This window comes from Grampus griseus, assembly GCF_964374135.1.
Source record: "Grampus griseus genome assembly, chromosome: 2".
Lineage (NCBI taxonomy): Eukaryota > Metazoa > Chordata > Mammalia > Artiodactyla > Delphinidae > Grampus > Grampus griseus.
In genome coordinates this window covers 47,546,700-47,561,294 of record NC_139018.1, presented here as the reverse complement: position 1 = coordinate 47,561,294, position 14,595 = coordinate 47,546,700, and the positions used below count along the sequence as shown (strand labels likewise).

At 38.4% G+C, this 14,595-nt stretch overlaps 1 protein-coding gene across 5 annotated transcripts in view; it reads right to left on the bottom strand.

Moving 5' to 3' along the window:
- Positions 1-5,944: 5,944 nt before the first annotated feature.
- Positions 5,945-14,595, bottom strand: part of DDHD1 (DDHD domain containing 1) — a gene marked incomplete at its 5' end in the record, with an annotated part of 91,385 nt that continues 82,734 nt past the window's right edge. For 3 of the 5 annotated variants that reach the window (XM_082648999.1, XM_082649000.1, XM_082649001.1), the window contains 2 exons: positions 5,945-8,791; positions 13,706-13,789. In XM_082648999.1, the coding sequence (XP_082505125.1) occupies positions 8,610-8,791; positions 13,706-13,789 (266 nt within the window). In that variant the 3' untranslated portion in view covers positions 5,945-8,609. The remainder of the gene's footprint in view (positions 8,792-13,705; positions 13,790-14,595) is intronic. The other 2 variants (XM_082649003.1, XM_082649002.1) reach the window with 1 other exon arrangement.

Sequence of the window (14,595 nt, the reverse complement as noted above, 5' to 3'; positions counted from 1 at the left end):
AGAGTCTGATGATGCTCCCTACCTTTTTTTTTTTTTTTTTTTTTTTTTTTTTTGGCGGTACGCGGGCCTCTCACTGCTGTGGCCTCTCCCGTTGCGGAGCACAGGCTCCAGACGCGCAGGCTCAACGGCCATGGCCCACGGGCGCAGCCGCTCCGCATGTGGGATCTTCCCAGACCGGGTCACGAACCCGTGTCCCCTGCATCGGCAGGCGGACTCTCAACCACTGCGCCACCAGGGAAGCCCGATGCTCCCTACCTTTAAAGAGCCTGTCAGTAAGTGAAAAAGCGACAGGTAATCAAACACCAAATCAAGGCAAAATGAAACCAGTGCAAAAAACACATTGTTAATGGGGGGTGCTAAGGACTGAATGTCCCCCCTAAAGTCGTATGTTGAGACCTAGTCCCCAACGTGATAGTGTTTAGATGTGGGGCCTTTGGGAGGTGATTAGGTCATGAGGGTAGAGCCCTCATGAATGGGATTAGTGTTCTTATAAAGAGGTTGCCGTAGAAGATGCAGTCACTGAGGAAGTGCTCTCTCACCAGACACTGAATCTGCCACTGCCATGAATCTTGGACTTCCCAGTCTCCAGAGCTGAGAGAAATGTTTGCTGTTTATAAGCCACCCAGTTGATGGTATTTTTGCTCCAGCAGCCCAAATGGACTATGATGAGAGCTCACGAGCTGTTATTAATTTCAACCAGAGGATTGAGGAAAGTCTTCAAAAGACATTGTCCTTAAACACAGAATTTCCATTAGGGATGTGGAGGTTAGTTTTGGTCAAATGATTATTAACTTGAATTCTTCTGGACCCAAGGGACAGAAACCCATCTCAAAATAGCTTAAGCAAATGTAACAGGAAAGTGGAATTGGGAACGCTGGGGGTGGCATTTGCTTCAGTTCTCCAGGAACTCTTGGCCCTGTTCATGTGTGTGTGCTTCCCTCTCTCCCATAGCAGAGGGACATAACCCATGTTGCAGGAGGAAGGGGTGGAGTTTGACTACAGGTGGCTCCATGCTCACATCACACCATGTGCCACCAGAGTGTATTGAATAGCCACGGAAGGCTATCTGCACATACGGGCCAGCAACTCAGTCCTATGGAAGTCCTCTTCTTGGCCTAGTTTGGGGCATGTGCCCATCTCTGGGATAATCACTGTGGCTTATGAGATGGGAAATATGGTCTGATCTGAGACATGTACCCATCACCTGGCCACTGTACAGACAGTGCTTTGATCATGCTGTTTTAATAATAGGGACTCATGCGAAACAAAATAGTTTTAACCAAGGGTGGGAAAGGTTGCAAGACGACTTTTATGGGATTAGCAACTTAGAACAACACAGAGTGGGCAAGGCAAGGGCAGTACTTCATAAGGAGATGGGAGGAGAGGACCCTAAAGGAGGAGAAACAGGATGTTGGGTAGACAAACACAACAGGTAACCACTACAATAACTAAAATGCATGCATTCTTAGGCGAATGGTGTGCAGCCTGTGACAGAAATGCTGAAGATAGGCAGTGAGAACTCAGGCAGGAGATGCAGGTTGGGCTAGGGTGTAGGGTCTCCAACGATAAATGGAACCATCCAAGGGCTTCAGTTCAAGAGATGTTGTGATCAGACCCACGCCGCCCCATTACCCCCCCTTCTCTGGAAATGAAATGTCTTAAGCTGTCAGACTATCATGACCAGGTGCCAAGCTTCCTTCCTTCCCCATGTTTGCCTTTTCTTTCTCCAGTTCATACACTGTCCCGTCTCAATTCTATATGTAGTCCCTACATCCTGGCCATTTATTTCCCAATCTAAAGTCAATACCACTTGAGGGAACTGCTTTTGCTAGCACTGAAATGCCTGGATTCTTACAAAATACACCTAAAACCCTACTTTTCAGTCAGCCTGGCACCAACCAAAGGGTGAGAGAAATGGGAAGTTAAGTGGAACTGTCGTAGTGATGGGTCCCAATCTGCATGGGTTCTTGGACTTAATTTTCTATCAGTGATCACATATTCAGATTAGCCTGAAAGCCTGAGGACTACGGTCATCTTCTGACCCATTCACAATTGAGAAGCTGTGAATGGGTTTTATTCTTCAAGATCAGAATGTGCCAACCTTTTCCTCTCGCGTTTGAGGGAGCCAGTGTGCCACAGTGGCCACCGACCCTCCTAGTAGGAGGCAGTGTGGTGGCCATTGCTCGTGAAGAGGTAGATTTTAATATTTTCACTCTTCATGAACTTTCTGGATTATCTAATCAAAGATTAGGAGGACTATGTTCCCAAGAATGTTTAGAACAGCCTACTCTTTGAGGCTGTTTACTGGAGGGCACAATTACTTGCACTTGGTGAATGAGATAATGAATGGATCATTCAGCTAGAGAAACAGTGTAATCCAGGAGAGAACTACATTTATCTCTCACTTCCTTGAAATTATTAAAGGTGCATGAACTAGTTCCAAATGAGAAAAATCAAAACTGGACAATTCTAAAATGAAAGTTATATATTTTTTGCCCTCTGAACTGATCACTACACAGATCAAACGGGAATAATGCTTCAGTAAAACTGAACATTCTGAGAAAACTAACCTGCTTTGCTAACTGGAAATGAAAGGCAACAAACGAAAGGGAAGGAAAAAGGCCACCTTCTGTGAATTGTTACTGCAGTCACTGACAGCACTTAGGGAGGGTAAACGCAAGAAGAGGTCATAGAGCTGAAAGAAAGGCAACAACGTAAGGGTCGCAAGAGAGTCATAGTGTTAGCTGCCTCTGAGAATTGTACCTAAGAGCAAAAAACAAAAAACTTCCCAGACTCTTACTGGCGGAGTTTGGATTTATTACGACAGCCTTAGACCCACAAAATGGTTGTACTTTTCCATCACAAAGCTCATGGGGAATCAAATATTTTGAGAGATCAAGCAGAGATGGTAGTGAGTGTGGGTGTCGTCAAGGGAAGGTATGAAGGAGCTCATAGATATTCGATGTCTTCCAGGAGAAAGTACTAAAGGTCAAGTACTAACATACTTGTTTTTCATCTTACTCTTCAACAGAAGACCAGATGTAACCTCCCTAAAGAACAGCTTCCCAACACAGCCTGGCAACTGTACAGTGGGAAGGAAGCGAGATGCACTCTGTGACACATAAATGAAAAGCCAGAAGGTAACAGACAATACTAAGTGCACTCCCACCCCTATTCAAACACAAAGGCCGAGGAAAAGTTCATGGTAACTACCTGCCAAGAGACTGTTTTTGGGGAAAACACGCACACACACCAGAAACTCGTCTCATATTCTCCACATAGTACTTGAATTTTAAGATTTCTATTAGTTAACCTATGTTGGAACAGTTTTAGAAGGGCTCTACTTGTCATGAATTGATAAAAGGTCAACATATAAACAGTATAGAAAGGAAACAAAAGGAATATTAAACATTATTTAACACTGTGCAACTTGTTTCCCTACCAAGTTTGTATTTGTCACTAGAATGGAAAACTAATACAATGTATCCTGGGCATTTTGGCTTTCTCTTATTTTTTTCATTATTTTGCTTATTATCGTTTTCTTTGATTGTGCCACCCAGCCCTCGGCAGTGAAAGCATAGAGTCCTAACCACTGGACTGCCAGGAAATTTCCTCTTTTGCTTTTCTTTTTTTCGGGGTATTTTGAATCTAAGACACGAAAGGAAGCCTATCCAGACCCGGTAGGGCACTCTTTCAGGAGAGCCTGGGAACAAAGGAGACCAACTGGGGAACTCAAGCCTAGAGCCATTCTTTGAGAGCTCACAGCTCCTAAAGCATCCGGTTACAGCTAGAGGGCTGGGGGAGACACACACACACACACACACACACACACACACACACACACACACACACACACACACACACACACACACACACACACACACACACACACACACACACACACACACACACACACACACACACACACACACACACACACACACACACACACACACACACACACCCCACCCTGCTCCGAGGTACTTTCTGCCATTTAGGAGCTCCATATGTATTATAGGAAGGAAACAGGCACTGTGGTGTAAGACGAAGCTGGGAATCAGGGGAATAGGTTCTAATTCTGACTCTGTCATTGGCTGGCCATGTGACCTTATAGGGTGGGAGTGGTCACTTGTCAAATGGAACGATACATCTCTGTAAAATACAGGAATTAAATGTGATGGCATTTCTCTAAGTATATTCATATAAAGTTATGGTTAAATACGTTTGGAAAAACCCCCTCCTCCACCCCACAGCACCAGATAGATTCACACTGCATTTAACGCATCAGAGGCTCCTGAAAGTCCTGCCGTAAAGGAATCTTCTAAATTTGGTATTTCTCAAACTTATTTTCTGAACCGACATCTACTGAAGTTCCCAGAACATGCTTTGGAAAATGAGGCTATCTACAGCCCTTCCAGCTTTAGAATTCTACTGTGGTCAACGACATTTTTCCTTAGAGACACCATCAAATTGCCTCCTCTACTGCTGAGTAGTCTCTCAATGTCTTTGGGCTGAACCTAACATGCCACCCCTCACTTCACTTTTCATGACCTTTATGCTATTTAAATGCTTACATGAAACTAAAACAGGGTTGGACTAGATGACCTCTAAAATCTGAACAAACCCTGAAATTTTAGGATCCTTTGAATCATTGCAAACATCCAATGAAGACTAAAATAGGACGCATATGACCCAGGCTGTTATCATGCCAGCAGTAACATTTACTAAATGAGACCTTTGAGATGAAATTTTATATCCTGCCATTCTGTACACTGCTCCAAGCTCAATACTACACATATTTCCTTGGCAACTTCCTTTCCCTCTGACTACTGCAAAAGGAGACAGTGTGGTCTGCAGGCTTCCTAGACTATCCTAGAAGTAACAGAGTTCAGAGTTCAGTTGAGGCGCTTCCTGCCAAATCTGCTGTAGATACAGCAAAAGTTTTTCTATGTAGCTAAGTTATTATAAAATGTCAGGAAACTATATGCATTGCCCATACCTAACCATAAAAGGATTTAATGTGTGTGTTTCAAATTCAGCCAGAGGACCATCTGACTCCTGGCAGAGGCCTGAGGTGCAGGGATGACAGCAGAATCTGGGTAAAAGACAATTGAGAGTAACCACAGAAGTTACCTACCGAACACTCAAGACTGTCTGGTCAAGTTCTAGTTCTTTCTCCAGTCAATGACTGCTACATCCTCTTTTTAGCTCTGCCTTGACTCTTCTTTAATATCGCATATCTTTTTTAGCCCCATTTCCATGCTAACAAAAGATTATTCAAACAATTGTTAAGACATAACACTCAAATTAGTTTTCTCAATTGTCCAAATGCCTTACTCACTACAGCTGAGAAGACAGAAATATTAACTAACCTAATCAGAAAGCAATTCAGTTTTTTTCCCTCTACTGTAGGCCTTACAGTGAACTTTCTAGGTTTGGTCCGATTCCACCTTAAAGGGCTCAAGTGTCATCACTGGAAGGAGTTGTGGAGTTGGCCGTGACACTCCACTGATGGTTTCCTTTCCTCTGTTTACTCTTTGGGGGAAGGATATGACCTGAATGCTTCAGCCCTCAACGAGGAAACAACAGAGAGAAAATGAGAATGAGATGAATGTTTACATGTCACTGTCTGAGGGCTTCTACAGAACGTTCAATGTGAGAATTTCCAAAGGCTGACAGATGGTATTTAACAGCAGTCAAACATAAGATTCCTAAGGCTTGCTATGAGAAACTGAGTACATTTTATAATATGTTCTAATATACTGTAACACTGGATTATAACACAAGCATAATTACTGTTGAAAATAAAGTTATGAACTAACAAAACATTCTCCTTATTCTAAGTTTAAATAATTCTTGGGGACCTAACTGGATTAAAATTGTGTGAACAATCTGACCAGTACTCAGAAGAATCATCATAGCAGGTACACAAAATAGAGAATAAAATTTTAATGGTATCAAAAATTTAGTACTTGTTGGAATAAAGTTGCAAAATATTACTCAGTAACTGACTCAGCTTCTAAGTCAAGCTAGAATTACACATACTTTGTATATTACTTGAGTACATACAAGTACATTCCATGATAACATGCAGAGACATGGAAACAAGAGTACTGTGAAATCAAAATCACCATCTCTATTGATGAAAGAATGAATTGAAAACAAAACCCCTATCCAATAATCCAGAATATCTCATTTTGAAAAGGGGGTTTTGAATGTTGTTTTCAAGAACTCAAATAACTTCCATGTGGTTAAATTGGATTTTTTTCCTCAATATGAAAAAAGGGAAGCAGATATATTCCTATAGCTATGGGAATATACTTTTCTTTTTACTCTATATCAAAATGAAAAGGTTTGCTAGGTTTTCACTCCTCTCAGGTAAAAGGGGCTCTTCACATTCTAATGGTTAAGAATGAATCCCTTGGGACTTCCCTAGTGGTCCAGTGGTTGAGACTCCACGCTTCCAATGCAGGGTGTCCAGGTCCAATCCACGGTTGGGGAACTAAAATCCCACACACCGCAACTAAGCCTGCAACTAGAGAAGCTGCAAGCCGCACGAAGACCCAGAGCAGCCAAAAAAAAAAAAAAAAAAAAAAAGAGAATGAATCCCTTAAAGCTCTTAGGCATTTGAGTGTCATACCACCCAAATGCTCACATACCTTTAATGATAAAGTCATATGGGATATGAGTTTAATTCTCCTGAGAACTAAATAGACCTACGAAATAAACAGGGTATGAGAATGACCTGAGTTCACAGGAATCTCTCAATTCGAAAGACATTGCTTCAGCTTTGCTAAGATTGCATCAAAAGCCTTTTATAGCAAGAGTTTCTTAGTGAGTCACGTATCTGGGCATGGAGCCTTGGGATCTTTTTAAGCACTAAAAAGAAGTGCTTTATGTTGTGCAAATTCAATGAAAGGCCAAAACACATAGAGGACTGACAGTGCTGAGTAAAACCCACAAGTAATCCAAAGATTCTATCATCTTAAAAAGAAAGGAGAAGGTGAGATGTACGACCGACCAACTTTGCTCCCAGTTTGACGATTCCTGGGGAGCTTAAGATAAGCAGAGACAGCACCTTAAGTGGAACCCAGTGGGAGCCTCTCAGAAGTATGGGTTGGTTGTGGCAGAGATGGCTACTGATCCCCTCTAAGTAACTCCTTCTTTGAGTGTGAGAACCCAAGAATGTATATGACGAGTAGGGTAAAGTACTGGCTTCACAGTCATTTCTCCAAATTATGAATTGCAACTTCTGTTATTATTACTGTTTGCAAAACAAGAGGTCACATGTGAATTATCAATGAACAGCACATAAAAGAATATGGTCTGTCTTCAGTCTGAGCTCTGATTTGCTCTGTAATCGAGGCACTTTAAATGTTTTGGTGCCTTAGTGTACTAACATGTAACATGAGAATAACGCTCATTTACTTACCTCAAGAAGCTACTACATAGGTTATTAAATCGCAAAGCACTTTGAGCTCCTCAGATGAAAAGCACTGTGGAAAAAATTACAGCTGAGGAAACTCTTTCAATGCCTCAGAATCCTGAACTATTGTGTCTATGTCTCAATTACGATTCCTTAAACACTTTAAAAATAAAATTTGTTAGTGGCACTCCATCCCCTTTTTATATGTTAATTGTTTGGCACACAGACGTTTATATACTTAAAATTTAGTTGTCATACTCCCTACTCCAAAGAAGTTTACTAATTTTCCAGTAAAGTTTATTAAATGTACCCATTATGGAGTATTCCATGTCAAGTTTAGAAAACTTTAGCTTTCTCTGAGGTACACGGGACATAATAAAAAGTTCATTTTTTTTTCAAAATAATTGAACTAGTGTTATTTGTGTAAAACTACAACTTTTTAATGAAAAAAATGCTGAAAGTATGCCACAGTGTCTATATATTCATCTGAAGAGTAAAAAGATGGAGTTCTGAGAAAAAAGGGTCTTAACACTATAGAAAATAAATGTGGTTCTTAAATTGTTCAAAGGAAACATTTAAAAAAATGTAATGTTTCATACATTGACATAAAACAATTAGTCAGAGGTAATAAACTATAAATAGTTAAAATGTTGTTTCTATTTTAGCATTAGTTTTTCTAAACAAGTTAAATTCAAAACATTTAAAATCTGTTACACTCATGTTTCAAAGAAATTGTGGAAATGGAAGCTTTCATGGAAATCGAAAACAATGATACCACCTTGTGATCTTTACGTAGAATACCCTGGACCTTGATCATTTTAGATTTATAACATATTTTGGTTAATACATTAGATTCAACCCATTAATATGCCTTTATATTTGGGAGAAATTAGATTGTGGTCTATGACCTTGCAGTCCACCCAAGTCCTCCTTACTTCCAGGTCTTGCTTGATTCTCTGCAGGGGGTTCTGTCAGACTCATACTTAAAATGATGAAAACTATAAATAACTTCTTTCAGACGGAACATTTGCTTTGTTTTTTAAAGTAAAATAAAGTGCTTCTAAATTCAAATATTTCTTACCCTAAACAAAAGTGAAACATACTTAAACCTGAAACTTCCGTATGTTGACATATATTTTAACAGAAAAAAATCAGTTTGGGGCCATTAATGTCCTTCAACAGTTCAGACTGGATCAAAGCTGGGTTTTGTACTATTATCGTGCTCATGTTTGTACATGAAGGTTAAAAGAAAGAGGGCAACATCCAAGGACGACCAATAGGCAGTGTGCGATGTGACAGCTGACCAATAGCGGCTCTCCACAAGGCCTTCTCTGAGTTCAAAATCAATTCTGTGATCCAATTCCACTAAAAAGAAAAGAAGTCAAACAAATGAATAAGTATTACAAGATTGGCTCTATACAGACTTACTAGAGTTGAGAATAAAAATTTACCAAATAGAAGTGACTCTCCTAATTATTATTACTATTTTTTAAAAAGTGACTTTCCACTCTAATCTTACAGGAAAAAATACTCAAGAGCCTCAGCAGCTCAGGATTCTATTTGGTGAACCCTTTCCTTTGTGTGCTCAGGTCAATATGGAATAATAAAGCAAGAAAACAAAAATCTCGCTTGGTATCACATAGTATATTTGGAATAAAGAAACTGGGCTCAAATGCTGGCTTTCCCATTTAATCTTTGTGCCTAATCCGTAAAATAAGGCAAACAGCCTTCTTGCAGAATGATGGGCCAGGCTTACACGTAACAATGCCTACAGGAGTGCAACAGGGCACTCAAAGGGTCCTTCATTGGGGAGGCCCTCTACATCAACTGGCTCAGGGAGACGTGTTGGAAGATAACATCTATTACAGTCCTACCACGTTTTCCTCTCCACTTGGCTGAATTCCCCAAAGGCAGCCACGACACACCCTAGTCTCTATCCTGTCAGCACAGCCTAACATGCACCTGGGACATACACGCTCATTAAATGTTTGTTCAATAAAAGAATCCACTAGGTGGCCAGGAAAGTTAAACTGGGAGGAACAATGGTAATTCTTGAGAGGCAGGATTTCATTTTATAACAGTGCTGTCTTCAAACAATTCAGTGAATTCACTCAAGTCTTTTCTAAACACACAGAAAGTCCCTGCAATACGTGTTAGAGAAAAACCACCTTACCAAATCAAGGCGCTAAGATTGTGATCGGTTCATCTAACAAATCCTTAGAGATAAAACACTTAGAAAACGATAATTTGATCTTCAGGAACTCCTTTAAAACTGTCAATGAGACATACAATATTTTGAAGGGTCTGTCTTAAAAATAAAAAGCACCGAAATCACTACTATTCAGACACTCAAAGTATGCTCTTTGTTCAGAGTACCAGCAGATGTGAAAAGTAAAAACTGGCAAAAACTAAGGGGGTGGGAGAAAAAGTTGGGTTTTGCTTTACCCTGGAAATTCGGTAATTGCATATAGGAAATCACATCATTTTAGAGAATGATTTCACATAAATGTTTAGCTAATGCTTATTTTAAACAGGTATTTTGTGACAATACCATTTGGTGATTTAAAAATGCATTTACAGTTGTTATTTTCTATTCAATTGTGCTTTTCTGACAAAGAATGTCAGAAAATATCTACCCAGTTAAGGTTATAAAACCCCATGAAATATATCAACATAGGCTTTTCACAAAGTTTTTTTAAAAACAAAATACAAAGTATTTTTTTCATTTAAATTATGATAAGCTAATCCATAATAAGAAATAGTTGAAATCCACATGTGGAACTGTGGGATAGTAATGTCTTAATTTTTTACCTTTTGTATTCCACGGGACATTTGTGTTAAATTGGTAGGTACATTCTGGCACAACAGACAGGAAGATGAAAAGAGGAAATGAATTCTCGAGCACCATGAAGAGGAGTCAAGGTGAAGTTAGTTATAAAGAAAAAAAAGGAGAAATAAGAGGAAAAACAGAAGAGATGGGAAACATACACAGTAAAATTGGTGAAGCCCACACCAAGTTATTTCTAAGAATTCACTTTTAAATGCCACTGTAGAATGTCTTCCTAGTCCAAGTCTTAGGTTGAACTGTTGTTTTAAAGTCAAAGAAAGGGAGATTTTCAACTAGTGTTATTTGGCTCCACTTTGATTTTATGTCCCTGAAATTTATTCTTAATATGCTATTACTGTGCAACACTGCCTTTCATATACTATAAGCTCAAATGATAAATTTATTGTTCCATTAGATTATATGCCCTTGTACTTCTCATCACCCAGAGGATCTTCAGTAAGTGTCACTAACTAGATTGCCCCTCCCTATCCCTTTCTATTTATCTGTAGGTTGTCCCCATCAAAATGGGAATTAGGTAGCCAGCTTGTACCTGATGAACCTATTTTAGTCTCTCATCTTCCTTAAAAGGTTTACCCCAGGCAGTCTGGCTGCCATTGCAGCTGACCTCACGTTTGTGTTGGTTTTACAGGTGGATGTATGTATGTAAGAGGGCCTATGTCTCATCTTCCCCCTTTCTGTAGATCACAGAATTCCCAAGGGAGTGGGGTTACTACATGGCAGCACTATTCCATCAATATATGTACTATGAGATGTGCTCTTGGCCAAAGTTGGCCCAAATCTACATGGAGTTGCCTTGGACCCACTTTCTCATTGTTACCATATCAAGAAGGAGTGGCAGCATACAGGTTAGTAGTTTTTTTCCGAGTTTCTCTCACTGAGTTAGGTCAAAAAGAAAGAACATAAAATCATCACTTTGTCCTTCTTTCTCTCTCTCGAGTGCCTAAGTGCTAAAATTCCTCTATCTGCAAAAAGAAAAAAAAAAAAAAAAAAAAAAAGAAAAAGATAAAAGAATGAGATTCCTGAACAATTGAAGAGAGGTAAAAATGAAAAAAAGGTTGTTGGCTTTTAACAATCATCAACAATTAGCACTGTGCTTTCAGCAGAGAATTCTTTTGTGCACAAGGCCTGTCAACATGGATATGGTGTTGAAAAGTAAAATATATGAATAGAAAGTCACCATCTTAGTATTATAATGTGTACTAACTAGACAGCCTTCTTCTATTTAATGGGAGTGTCTTAACTTCCCTGGAGAGAAATTTTCAAAAACGTAATGAATCTTAAAAGTTATCTTATTTGTAAATAACAATTATGGTCATAATTGCATGATTTTTTGCTTTAGGTAGATACCAAGAAAACCACTTAAAGTACTAGGTAAAGGAAACTGGCTTTCCAAATGACTGGTGAAAGATTCATTTGCAATAAGAAAGACTGTGGTCAGAGTTCTTGATAAATTATGTCTGCTTATTTTTGTGCTGCCTCAGAGCGACTATATATTTCATGTGGTTAGGTGTTTGACATCCAAGGAATATTTAAATTTTGTGACTTATCATAGCTTCAAATATATTTAAGAATATTCTCTAACCATCCTTTATTTGAAAAAAACAACAAAAACTCCATAATGAGTTTTATAATCAGTTGTCATTTCTAACCCCCAAATTTCCCGACACTAATATACCCTGAAAGACATTCATATACCTAACATTTGACAACAGATGGGCTATTTGGGTAAATACAGGCTCATGGGTTGAATATAAAGAAACTCCTGGAGATGCCCAGATTTATTGGATCCTCTACCATCTGGTTGGAGAAATGTTCCTGATCATATTCAGAACTACTCCCTTCCACTCATCCTTAGTTCTCCTCAAAACTAACTTCTGGTTCTCTACATACTCTGTGTTTCCCACTTCTGTGTTTCTGCTTATGCTGTTTATTCTCTCTGCACTGTCTCTTCATCTCTGCTTGTCCAAATCCTACTTCCACGAAGCTTTTTTTGATTTCTCCAGGTTAAATCATTTTCTCTTTCCTTAGAACTGTCAGAGGCCTTTACCTGTTTCTCTGTTATGTGGCTCATCACGTTCTATCATATATTATAATTATTCCTGTAGTTATCTACCTTCCCTACTAGAATATATGCCCTCTAAAAAATACTTAACTTCCCCACCAGCATTTAAAATCTTTATGGGCAGCACTGAAATCTGTTTCATCTTGGTATCTTTTCTAGTGACTACCTACTTGGCTCATGGTAAAATTGTTGAATGAATAAAAACAGGAAAAGAGAAAACAGAAGCCATATACATAATACCATCTGAATCAGATCAGGGTGGTGCAATTATGATTAGTGGTCTAATTGCTTGGGTAGCTGGGATGGTTTTAAGGTAGTGAATAAAAAGGACTACTTGAATGTAGGACAAATGTGTAAGTGGATTAATTTTCCTTTCTCCAACTAAATATGCAAAAAGCACACATCAATTATTTCTCTATGGAAGTGACCATTACATGAACAGGGACCAGAGAGAGCATTTATATAAGATCATTTCTTGAGGGGATTTCACTGAGTTAGATCAACACAAACTGCTATTATAGAGCCCAAAACCCAAATCAGCTTGTTATGCTGAAACACTGTTTTGGAATCTATATCAAGTAAGATTTTTTTTTTAAATAGAAAAAATGCATGAAAATTAGCAATTATAAATACAGAAATTATAAAATTAGATATGGTTAAAAAATCCAAGGAAACACCTGTAACTTATTTTTTTGTTAAAGGTAAAATTCGATATTTAAAAAAAAGGAAAGAGAAAGAAGCTATAAAAAAAGGAATGAGAAGTTAATGATGAAAATAATTTTAAACTGCTAAGATTAATCTTTACTGATACATTTTGAATCTGCTGAAAATTAAGAGACTAAAAATATCTCTTACATCCAATAATAATTTTTTCAAAGCAAACCTACACCTCTGAAGAACATTAAATATTTGTGTTGAAATCAGTATCAGTTATGGCATACCAACAGCCCTAGGGGAAGTGTTATTAATATCTGAAATAATTAGAAATGATAAAATCCTTTATACTATGAAATCCTTTTAAGTATATTATATGAAAAGACTACTGAATCTCTTTGAAGGCTGTAGGGCAATAGAGGAGAAAGAGAATGGCCTCATGCTTTTCTCCCCTCTCTAAAAGGTTCCTTCTTTGTAGAAGCATATAGGAGTATCATATATTTTAGCACATTAAGGGTCTAATCAATACTCGGGGGTTTCTGGACCACTATATTTAAGATTAGAAAATACAGGAAGAGAATACATATAAAATAGTCTATTAATGGTAACATTCAAGCTGATCTCATAGAACTGATCCAATTTTTCAATGAGCGGGAGAAATCTAAGTAGATCATTTTCATAGTGCTCTGAATGCTATTCCTGACATATACCATACCGAGGGTATTATCTTTATTCTGCATTACATTTTCCGGAAAAAGAAGTTGTGGGAGATTAAAGAACGATTCTTGAAGTCTGAAATCTGTGAAAAAAAAACACAAGATGCTGTAAAGTGTTGGTTGATGGTTACAAATGGCCTTCAGTGATGCAGTGGCCAAAAGTTAGAACAATACTCCCAAATAAGCTGATTAAACCTAGCATACATAAAGAAGTACACACGTTGGTTTTTGTGAAGAGCTCTTTCATGGAAAATGTAAGCATAATTAACTCTGAAATATAATGTCATAATCTGTTAACACCCAAATATCTCCCAAATGTATAGTTCATTTAAGTTCTAACCTAGAGGCAAAACAATGCTAAAAGAAACAGATTCTTTTCATAATATGTTACAAACACAGGGGAGTACAAGAAATGAAACAGTAAAACCACTGGAAATAAGCCTATACTTTTCAAAAGAAATGAAGAGTAGCTATATAAGATGCTTCAAATTGATGTCAGTAAGATGGTTTCAACTGACAACACTAAATCTTCAAAGAGAGAAACCTGATTGATCATGAATTCACAGTCTGTGTCCATCTTACCCTCAAAAAGCAAGAGAATCAAAGCTGGTAGCTTCAGAATGAAGGTTATCGAGAAGAACTGAGTCAATCAAATGTGAGCAGAAAGGAAGGAAGGAAGGAAGAAAGGAAGCCAGAATCACCTAATCACAGTGACCAAATTCCAGAAAGAAGATTTAAGGAAGAAAGGTTTTATGATTTGCAACATATAGCCAAAAGAGCAATTATGACTTAAGAAATTTGTCTAAATCAGGATTACATAGAAGAGTGTATTACTGAAGCAAGTCCAAGAATTAGTAAGGTGAATCTTGGGGATTTGATTTAAAAGGCA